General features: G+C 40.4%; 1 protein-coding gene across 1 annotated transcript; it reads right to left on the bottom strand.

Moving 5' to 3' along the window:
* Window positions 1–1,581: 1,581 nt before the first annotated feature.
* On the bottom strand, window positions 1,582–3,657 carry LOC128097355 (E3 ubiquitin-protein ligase Topors-like). Its single transcript, XM_052717791.1, is given in 1 exon segment — window positions 1,582–3,657. A coding segment is annotated over 1 exon segment (2,076 nt).
* Between the last annotated feature and the right edge of the window lie 7,834 nt (window positions 3,658–11,491).

The following is an 11,491-nucleotide window of genomic DNA, read 5'->3' on the forward strand; positions in this document are numbered from 1 at the left end:
ATGCCTCACAAACCCATAAACATAGCTCCTGGTAGTGTCCAAGATTTAGCTCTATTACCATCTGCCATGGAGAGGAAAAGACTCTTATTTCAAAATAGTTTGAATACTCTTGGGACATACAAGAGTTAAATCACCACTGGACTCCTCAATCCCACAGCCAAGGGCAAATTACTTTGAATAGCTTGTCTAAGGTGTATTCGACATCACTGGACCTGGTGTCTGTGAGTGAGAAATCAGAATTACTTAAACACAGAACTTAAAATACCTACATGTTAGGATGTATGGAGAAGGTTGTAAAAATCCTAGCAATGTTTATTTAACTGGTTTATTTAAATGGATTTGAAATACCAGCGACTACACAGTAATTTTAGATATATATGCAAGTATATATCTTAAGACAATGGTCCTAACAGTTAGGGAGCTTGCATGGGTCCGACATAGGCCTTCCACATGTGTGTGACTGTAAGGCTCCTAGCAATGAGATCAAGACCTGTCCCTTGCTGGCTTTTGGGAACCTTTCCCCCATGCTTGATTACCTAGACTAGCCTTGATGCAAGGGAAAGAGCTTGGTCCTGCCTCAGCTTTGTTCACACCTGCCCTTAAAGAAAGACCTTTGTTCAAGGTCCTGCCATGCTTTGTTCAAGCCCATGGGAGGCTGAATGGAGATGGAGGAGGAGTGGATTGGGAGGCGGGGTAGACAGGAAGCTGGGGGTGGGGAGGAGTAGGGAGGAGAAACTGTGGTCAGTATGCAAAATAAATTTAAAAAATGTTATTAAAAAACAGTGGTTCTGTCATATTTTCTAGGCACACAAAATTCTACTAGTTCTGAAATATAACACAGAGAGAAAGACACACAGGTACGTACACACATCTAGCAGCATACTTAATATGCATAACTTTCTTAAGTAACTTACATTTCTATTATTAATATAGTCTTTGTAGTGTTGGTAAATCTGGGCAGCCATCTTCATTGTTAAACCCAAACTAAAATAGAAGGAAAATATTTTTTAAAAATTTAAACTGCCTCTCTCTCTCTCTCTCTCTCTCTCTCTCTCTCTCTCTCTCTCTCTCTCTCTCTGTGTGTGTGTGTGTGTGTGTGTGTGTGTGTGTGTGTGTGTGTGTGTGTGTGTGTTGAGGGGGCATGTTCATGCAATGACATACTTGTGGAGGTCAGAGGTGAGCTAATATGAGCTGTTTTTTCATTTCTACCATGTGGATCAAGTGTGTCTACCCACTAAGTCATTATGCAGGGTCCAAGTAAAATATATCTAGGAATTCTACTCATTTACAAAGAGTAGACAGAAATACTATTTACATACATTAATAATCTAATAATATATATTTGTCTCCAATAAGAGCTTTGAATTTAACCATGAGATATTTTGTTTTAGTTACCAAGTACTATGATAAATATTTCCATATATTTCAGATTATATTCACACTTTCAATGAGCCTTAGTGCTGTCTAAGTAGACTAATTTGCCTTTCAAAACAATTTATATCTCTATGCTTCTGATGCTATCTATTTTGGATTCATTCGTGGCTAGATGCTTCTGAAGTCTTGAATTCCTTTCTTTTAAACCTACTTTCTACAGGAAGTCACACATTCAGAATGACCATTCATTGATCTTTGATCACTGAGATGCCACAACTCAACACAGAACTGTGCTGTGGTTTGTGTACCCACACACTGGCAATGGGGTTTTTTGGGTCCAAGTGTTCTGATTCTCCTTGCTCTAATGACTGGGTTCTTTCCTTTCTTCTGCTGCTTACTTGGGGACTAATATTTCTCAGTCTGTAGGCCTGTGAGACTGTCACACTTTCTTCCAACTTGAGAATCACAGTTACCTGTAGAGGCGCAGCTGTGTCTCCGCCCAGAGGTTAAACAAACCTTGCCATGGTGGCCTGGGGTCAAGGATGCCATCCTGTAGGCAGATTCACAGCTGTGCACACTTCCTCTTGATGGCCCACGGTGTATATTTTGGGTGAGACATTTCCTTCTGTGATTTTCCCTCGTAGAGAGATTATCCCTATCTCTGCTTATGAATCGTTTTCTGGATCCAACACACCAGGATTTGGATCTGGGTGTCCTGGAACTGGATCGACTTTGGGTTCTTGCCCTGTGTTGTGAACCAACTTCTACACACTGGGAAGACTGGCTGTACTTTCTCTTCTTTTTTCTAGAAGAACCCAGCATTTTATCATTTCTAGTAGGAAAGAGGAAATTTCCAGAGATGCAATTACTAGAACGATCCGTTTCTTTGGATTTGCTGTTTATCAAGATTCTTTCTCTAGGCAATCTTTGATAACCCTTTGGTGAAGATTCTTCAAGCTTCTTTTTTTCTTTTTTCTGATAATGTACCTGTTGGCCAGGATGCAAAACATTCCTTTCCCTTAAATTGTACTTTCTTGGTGGTACCCGATTAGAATCCACTGATGCTCCGCTTATGTGGGAACTTGCTCTGCTCCTCTGAGGATCGTGGACATGGCTAGGGAGCAGCTTTGTGCCTTCTGCCTTTTTCTCTTGACTATTGTTTTTGTAACACTCTGTGCCTGGGCTGCTTTCCCTGAGATTATCCCAATCCAGTAACAATTTGGTAGTGCAAACCACATCCTTGAAATCATCTAATTCCCATTCGTCTTCAGTCCCATGGAATTTGTCTACTGTTTTCTGATGGGTTGTTGAGGTTTTGGGATTTTGTGAGGAATTATTGCCATTTGGAAACTGTTTCAAGCTAGGGTGAGGCCTCGGCCTAGTCTTATTCCACTGCACCTGGGTGTTCTTAGACCGCTTGGTACCTTGTTGAGACACCACGAGGGAGAGATCCTCAGGCAAAGACAAGACTGGAGCTGAAAAAGCATTCTTGTTTTTCATCCATTTTGAAATAGGACACTGATAGACGGCGCTCCGGTCATAGGTCTCCATGTTGCAAGATGAATGAACAAAACTGATAAACTCGTGCAGAAAGTGGTGGGTATGTTGTCGAAGATAAGGCTCCAGCAGCTGAGTGAAAGATTCACTGTTTAAGTTAAATATTGTCATGTGATGGAGAATAGCAGCTAGAACATTCTTAACTGTGTAGCCATTGTCTCCATAAACAGCTGTGAGTTCCCGTTTCAGCCAGGGAATCAGCCGGTGGAGGCTACTGGGATTTCTTTTGAAATAATTAGCTGAAAAGTGCTTTTCCAATTTCGAGCTTTGAACACGTTTTACCCAGATTCCAGAATAATACAGTGCTCTTCTGAACTTCACAACCCTGTGGTCTCTAAAGTGGCCCAAGGACCTGGAGTACGGTTGGAACTTGCCACCATCTCCAAACTTCCTCAGTAGTTCTTGGATAGTCAGTTCTCTCAATGGTTTGGTATTCCATTTGGTGTTCTTTGATGTCTCACTGAGATTTTGTCTTTGAGAAAAGCCCATGGAACTTTCCCGCTCTGAAGGAAGAAACCCAGGGCCTTCCTTGTTATCATTCTCCAGCCTGTTGGAATAAGACTGAGAAAGAAAGCGTTTCATGATGGGAGAAAGTGTGGATTTCTTACTTGATCTGGCGTATGGTGCACCATCATCTTTCTTTCTGGAAGAATTCCAGTTAGACTCACTGTGAATACCTTCCAAACAGTTAGGACACTCACAGTTCGATGAAAGCTCCACCGCCATTGGTTAAACAGATTCTAGCTCATGAACCGAGGGTAAGAAAAAGAAAAGGGCTTCAAATCAGTTTCTCATCTGGCATGAAAAATATCTATTAAAGGTCCTCCATGCATAGTTTTATAATCTCCTCTCTCCATGGAATAAATGCAGGAGTACATTCTGGAGACACACTGTTTCTTAGATTATTGATAACATACATAGGAAACCCAGCGCATATAAAGGCAATGAAGATACAGGCACATTGAATTTTTCTTTCTCAAAGTAGCTTTTAAAGCTCTGAAAAGAAAATTCAAATAAAATAAAATCAGTAATAGCCCTGAAAACATATATATATAACAAGTAATATTATACAGACCAAGCAGGTTGCATTTATTTGTATATATCAACAATTAAAGGAAAAGAGCCCACAAATTTGGAAGAGAGCAAGGGGAAATGTTACATGGGAGGAAAGGTAAGTGGAAATGATGTAATTATGTTATAATTTCAAGAAATTTAAAAACTATTTTAAAAATTTAAGTGTCATGTTCTTTGACCTGGCAATTCTATATGGTTTTAATTTAGATATATAAGAAACTAACACACATGGACAGTTTCAATGGCATTAAAAAACTAAAAATTACTTAAATATACATCAGTGAGAGATGTGTTGAATGAATGATGCTTTATTTATTGTATTTAATATTAGGCATATATTCAAGTGAAGTGAGGAGATGTACATCTACCAAGACAAGAAGCTGGCCGAATATATTGTTAAATTAAATATAGAAGTATAGTATAATATATAAATATAGTATAAATAAATATATAAATATAGTATAATATAAAAAATAAGTATAGAATACTTTGTAAACTCCAGGACAATCAGGCATAATGGCTCATTCTTGCTATACCAAAACTAAGGAGGTTGAGATGGAAGAATCTTGAGTTCTATGGAAGTCAGTTTGGGTTCTTAGAGACAAATTATTTGATCTTAGTGGTATTGTTAACTAGATGAAATTAGAAGCAATAAATTTGCACTATGAATAACAAACTACAGCTCTAATATATACATCTATGTGGGTGATATACAAAATTTTTCTCAGAAGTAAAGAGATTAAAAGCATATTGGGATCCAGAGAAGGACATGAACACTGGTCATTGCCCACATCTGGTGTTCTGGAGCGTCAGTTCTGATAGTCAGAACTGACAGCTACAATTGACAGGGGTCAAAGAATAGGTGGTGTTTGAGGTTGAACATCCAGTACAAATCACCTTCCTCAGTCTGTATATCCAAATGTTGATATGTTAAAAGAAATTAGTTTTAAAAAATCACCATGAGAGGAGTCAACAAGAAAACTTATAACTAGAAACAAGTCAGTGTATTTGCAGATTAAATTCAAGCAATATATTTCTGAAAGGTTGCAGTAGGACTATTTATTTTTAATTTTACAGTGACTCTAATTGGCAAAGGCAAACAAGTTCTCTCAGGAGCACATAACAGAAACTCAAGTCTCATGACAAATTCCCATAAATGAATTCACAGTTGAAAATCAGTAACAAGCTTGGTAGTGCAATTCTACTGCAATCCTTGTTACATGGAAAGCTGAAGCAGGAGGATCAGAAGTTTAAGGCCTGTATGGGCTACAGAGTAGTTCAATGCTATCCAGGGCAATTTAGCTAAGATCATGTCCCACAATTAAAACTACAAAAAGGGCTGGGAATATAGCTCACTAGTAGAACACATATTAGCATGTGTGAGGCCATAGCTTCAACACCTAGTATCATCTCAAGCAAACAACAGCAACTAGTCCTCCAGCAACACACAAGCAATAGGCTGTTTTAAGAATAAGACTACAGGAAAAAATGGATAATAAAATTGGCTTCTAAGAAAATCAGAAAAATGTATAAACTAGATGGAGTTAAAAAGATCAAAATGTTTCGAGGATGTTGTGTGTGTGTGTGTGTGTGTGTGTGTGTGTGTGTGTGTCCAGAAGGATTTGAAACACAGCCAAATAAGATTAAAAGAAATACAAGTTATAAATATTTAAAAAATAAATGGATCAAACAAACAGTACAAATACAACTGAATAGAATTATTGCCATGGTACAGTAGAGATCTGAACCCACTACACAGACTGCATCAGACAGAGAGACAGAAAAGATAAACTGAAAGATGTAGATAATGAAAACAAAATGAGAAAGTATAAGATTCTTAGAAACAATGAGGTTAAGGAAAGCATTCATGAAAGAGATAAGGCCTAACATCTTTTAAGAATTTGTAAAAATTTGTAAATCAGGCTCAGAATTATAAATAAGCCCAACTACAATTAATAAAAGAAACCCACATCAAAATAAATCAAAGTGAAGCTGCAGTCCATGAAACATAAAGTACCTTTTCAATTGTTACCTAAGTCACTAAAAAGATAAATATATATTCAAGGAACTGTTTAAAGCAAATACCATTCTGGAATCATATGTTCAATGGAAATAGACTTCAGGGATCATATCAAAATTTTATAGAATTTAAGAGAAAGATATTTGGGAGAACTAAAACTCCAAAAACTCAACTACAAACAGCATCTCAAAAAGAGTGTGTGTGAAATATAGTCTGTAAGAAAAATAACTGGAGGAAAAAAAAACAGAATTGGAAGACAGAATGGTAAGGAAAGCCCAGCAGGCACAGATCCACATAAGGAAGCAGTGTGTAGTGTAGCTAAAGTTTTCCTGCCTGGCCCACAGTCAGGACAAATCTCTCTCACCTGCCAGTCCCACAGCCGCTCAGACCCGACCAAGTAAACACAGAGACTTATATTGCTTACAAACTGTATGGCCATGGCAGGCTTCTTGCTAACTATTCTTACAGCTTAAATTAATTCATTTCCATTAATCTATACCTTGCCACATGGCTCGTGGCTTACCGGCATCTTCACATGCTGTTTCTCATCATGGCGGCTTGCAGTGTCTCTCTGACTCAGCCTTCCACTTCCCAGCTTTATCCTCTTCCTTGTCCTGCCTACACTTCCTGCCTAGCCAATGGCCAATCAGTGTTTTATTTATTGACTAATCAGCAACACATTTGCCATACAGAACATCCCACAGCAGTGTAGAACTGCTTAGTGTGTAGAACATCACAAAGGCCATATAGAGTTAAGATGACAACAAAACCCCTTTCAACCATGGCCATCCATCCAGTCCAGGTGGACATATCTCTCTGTGTCTAACTGCTGCAGGAATCCCTTATGAAATCCCATGGCAGACTTTCACCTTTGAATAATCTGTGTTCAAAGACCTAAATAAAGCCAATTTGTCATACCATAATGAGATGAGTGAAAATGGATTTCAGAATTATCCAGTATCTGATGAAAATTGAGAGAATTTCTTATAGGTTCTTATATTCTAGGCACGGCTCATTTCATTATCCTGCTTACTCACCAAGTCCTCATCTTAAAAAGCAAATGATAGTGTATTCCTCAGCAGATGAAGGGGCCCCATCCAACTGAGCCTTAGCTGCCAGATTCATCTGTTTATAGTGAATAACCTCTGTTTTGTCTGCCATAGAGACAGAATTCAGAACTCAGGGCAAGTTCTAGTTCAGACGAGGGTTAAAGGGAAAGCACTTTGAAGGTTGGTGTCTTGCCTTTCGAATCAGCAAGTTGATATTAAGATTCAACAGTAAGATAGGATTCAGACCCATGGCTTAGAGGACACCCAAGCTCTTTCATCTTCTAGCAGACCGAAGGCAATGCTCTAGCAAGAAACTTGATTCAGAGAAAGTAAACACCAATTGGAATGCAATTTTTCTTAATGAATGAATCCCCTCAAATAATATGTGAATATTTAGATTTAAATTATTTAATCACAAACTTGTCACTTTCCTTTGAAATGACAGATATGAGTCCATAGCTTAATATGTATACATGGTGGGTTGCTTACAACTTGGCTGTGAACCAACATTTTGGAAACAAACTGACTTTTAAAAATACTATTTTTTTTCAGGATTTTTACTCATTCACATCTAAATAATAGTTAACAGACCACATGAATGGAAGGCTATTATTTTTGTTGTTTCTACTTTCTTGTGCTTCAGTAGTTTAGTTTAGTTGTAGTTATTCAGGTCATTCAGTTATTTGGACCTAGCATGAAATCAACTAAGATTAAAGAACATTTGTGAGGATCAGATAAACTACTCTGAGAAGGTGTTTGGTACGTAATAGCCATTTAATAGGTCATTTTAGGTGTTACTTAGACTTAGAGATGACTTCATGCAATACACTGTATCATCTTTTAAGTGTGTGTGTGTGTGTGTGTGTGTGTGTGTGTGTGTGTGTGTCTGTGTGTGTGTGTGTGTGTGTGTCTGTGTGTGTTTGCTGGTGTAGGTAAATTGGACATTTTGCAAAAGGTGAGTTTTACAACTCTGTGGGTTTGGTGTCCTGGGTTTCAGCACCAAAAAATGTAGGTAAATTGGTTGCAACAACTCTGGGAAAAGGTGTCATGACTACCTGGGGAGTCAGGCAACACCTTGAGCTGCTTAGGACAGCTCTGATGGTTGAACTGCAAGGAGACAGTTCAGTCCTGGAGGGCAAGGTATCCCGGACACCTCAAGCTGCTCAGAACATCAGCTCAGCCTTGAAGGTGTCCTGGACATCTGGAGCTGTTTATCACAGCTGTGATGGCTGGAACTGCAAGGAGACAGTTCATCCCTGGAAGGGAAATTTTTTCTGACTTCTCTGGAGAGTCAGGCCTGGAACCGATTCAGCGGGAAAGGGTATCTTGACTCTTCCGGAAAGTCAAAGTATACGTGGTGTGATGGGGGATGGTCTCCCTGCAGGATATAGCAATCCTGCTCCTCTCCTGGAGAGCCTCTACAGCTGAGCTTTGCTCAGTCCCCACTTAAGCGGACTTCATAGCAGAGCTCTGCTTTTCCAGTCTAAGATGTTGTTTCTTTTGCTTCACTCTGGGAAAGGGAAACCCCATGCAGAAATGTAGCAATCTCCTCTGCTCCGGAGAAAAGTGTTACTTATTAGCTCTCTCTCTGGCTCTATCCACTGAGGGACGTCTGACCAATCTGTTCTGCTCCTTCTTGCTCTGCTGTTTCAGCTCTCCCTTGTTTTGTTCACTGGGGGACGTCTCAGCAAGGATCTTCTCTATGCCAGTTAATGAAGATATTCCCACCCAAAAAACCTCTTTTGAGAAAGAGATTTATTTGGGAAGGAGGAGTCCAGGAGACTAGCTGCCTCTACCAGGGTGGAGGGAACAGCCTTTTTTCTAACTGACTAGGCAGGGCAGTTTACACAGGAAGTGTTAGGGGTGGAGTCAACCCCGGGCCCAGGGGTCTATTATCCTACTCTGTGATTGGTTGGTTTTACAAGTCAGTTGGCCAGGGGCAGAGATAGCTCTGATCTGACTGAGCCAAACTATGTTTCTTCCTGCCCTGATCTGAGCCATCTTTCCCTGGATCTGGGCTCCGGGGTCAGGGTGGGTTTCTTTAGCCAGCCCCTTTTCCCTACAGTTGGCCTGTATATGGAGATCAGAGAAGAACTTTCTGGAAGAGTTGCTTTTATCCTTCCACCTTGCTAAGGTGTGGCCTCTTTTGTTATTTCTGCCATGGCATATACTCCAGGCTAGCTGGCCCATGAGCTTTGGAATGGTTATCCAGTCTTCTGCTATCTTACCATACAATACTGAAATTACAAATTTGCGCCACTATATCCATCTTTCTCGCATGGGTTTTAGAGATTGAACTCAAGCAATGAGTCTTGCATAGCAAGCACGTTTACCCACTTAACCATCTCACTCGTCCTCACCTCTTTAAAAGGAATGTGTCTTATATGATTCTTCAGATATGTAGCAAGTTTGAAATTTTGCAACTGTAGGACCATACATGCTACCTTAACCTTCTTACATACACCAGTGCTACTTTGAGGGAAGTACAGGGCAGACATGAGTTCTTCTAATACTAGCCTCTTACTCTCTGAACTTTGTCTGTGAAATGTAGATGACAGAATGACTCAGATGAGATCATCGATGGTAAAAGTTAACTTATTTTAGAAGTCATCCCTATGAACACAGAAAAATTAGAAAAAAATATGTCAATCTCTTGTTTCCCCTCCTTTAATTTTTACCTTTCTTTTTACTTTTTACCACCTCCCCCACCCCCCACACACACACTTAGTTCTTAAGATCTCAAAATTCTAATGCAGCGTGGAGGGGAAGAGGATGGTGGGAAGGGGATGCCTTGACATCCAAAGTATGATCTTGCCAGGTTAAGTAAAATCATGAGGTAGTGATGGCAAAACCATACCAAGCAGTTCATCATATCACCTGGAGCTAGAGATCTGGCCCTTTGTTTTCTGACCAGAGTCCTGAGCAACATCCTTAGAAGTCCAGTTCTGGCTTTGTTCATAGCCTTAGAACAGAGTTTCTATATGAGTTGGGACACGTAATTCTTTGTTATATGCTATAGGGGCTAAGTACTGTCTTTAGTTTCTACCTAGAAGATGCAAGTGGTACCCTACTCAAAGCAAACATGTTTCCAGGTATTGTTATTGCCCACCCTGCACAGTTTAGAACCCTTTCTGGAGTGTTAGATTACTATGTTTTGGGATGCATTTCTCACCGTGTCTAGAGCAGTCCTTACCCCACACCACACACATCCATGAGAAGAACCAACTATAAAGAAGCTAAAAGAGGGCCGGGCGGTGGTGGCGCACGCCTTTAATCCCAGCACTCGGGAGGCAGAGCCAGGCGGATCTCTGTGAGTTCGAGGCCAGCCTGGGCTACCAAGTGAGTTCCAGGAGAGGCGCAAAGCTACACTGAGAAACCCTGTCTCGAAAAACCAAAAAAAAAAAAAAAAAAAAAAAAAAAAAGCTTAAAAGAGAAGGGAAGGAGTTTGAAGCCAGAAAGTCTAAGCTTACATTTTGATATTTTTCTGTTTGAAATTCTTTTAGATGACTAATTTAAATGACTTCTCTGTGTTTTTCTTTTTTTATTAAGAAATTCTTTATTCATTTTACATACCAATCACAGATACCCCTCTTCCCTCCTCCTGCCCCTCCAGCCTTCCCCCTCCAAACCACCCCCCATTCCCTCCTACAAGAAGGTAAGGCCTCCCATGGGGAGTCAGCAGAGCCTGGTACATTCAGAAGAGGCAGGTCCAAACCCCTCCCCCTGCATCAAGGCTGTGCAAGGTATCCCATAGGCAGTGGGCTCCAAAAAGCCAGCTCATGGACCAGGGATGTATGCTGCCTATGGCCAGGGGTGGGGGTGGGGCGCTTCTTAAGCAGATCAAGCTACACAACTGTGTTGCTTATGCAGAGGTCCTAGTCCAGTCCTGTGGAGGTTCCACAGGTGTTAGTCTAAATTTCATGAGTTCCCACTAGTTTGGTTTTGTTGTCTCTGTAGGTTTCCCCATCATGACCTTGATGCCCCTTGCTCAATGAAAGAGATACCATGATAGAGGAAGACATCATGGGGATAGGGAGAAACTGAGTGCCAGGGAAGTTCCCAGGAATCCACAAAAAACGACCCCAGCTTAGACTACTAGCAATAGTGGAGAGGGTGCCTAAACTGGCTTACCCCAGTAATCAGATCGGTAAATACCCTGTCATCACAGCACCTTCATCCAATAATTGATGAAAGCAGATGCAGAGATCCACAGCCAAACCATGGAGGAAAGCTGCTTACTGGTGTGTTTTCTCTGGCTTCTGCTCAGCCCACTTTCTTATGTAGGGGATGCCTAGGGATGACTGCCCACTGTGGGTTGGGCCCTCCTACATCAATCAGAAAACAAGAAAATGTTTCATTGATGTGCTAATAGGTCAATCTGATCTAAACATTTACTTACTTGTGTTTCCTTCTTCTC

The sequence above is a fragment of the Peromyscus californicus genome, unplaced genomic scaffold, assembly GCF_007827085.1.
Source record: "Peromyscus californicus insignis strain IS unplaced genomic scaffold, ASM782708v3 Scaffold_5__1_contigs__length_169319896, whole genome shotgun sequence".
Classification (NCBI taxonomy): domain Eukaryota; kingdom Metazoa; phylum Chordata; class Mammalia; order Rodentia; family Cricetidae; genus Peromyscus; species Peromyscus californicus.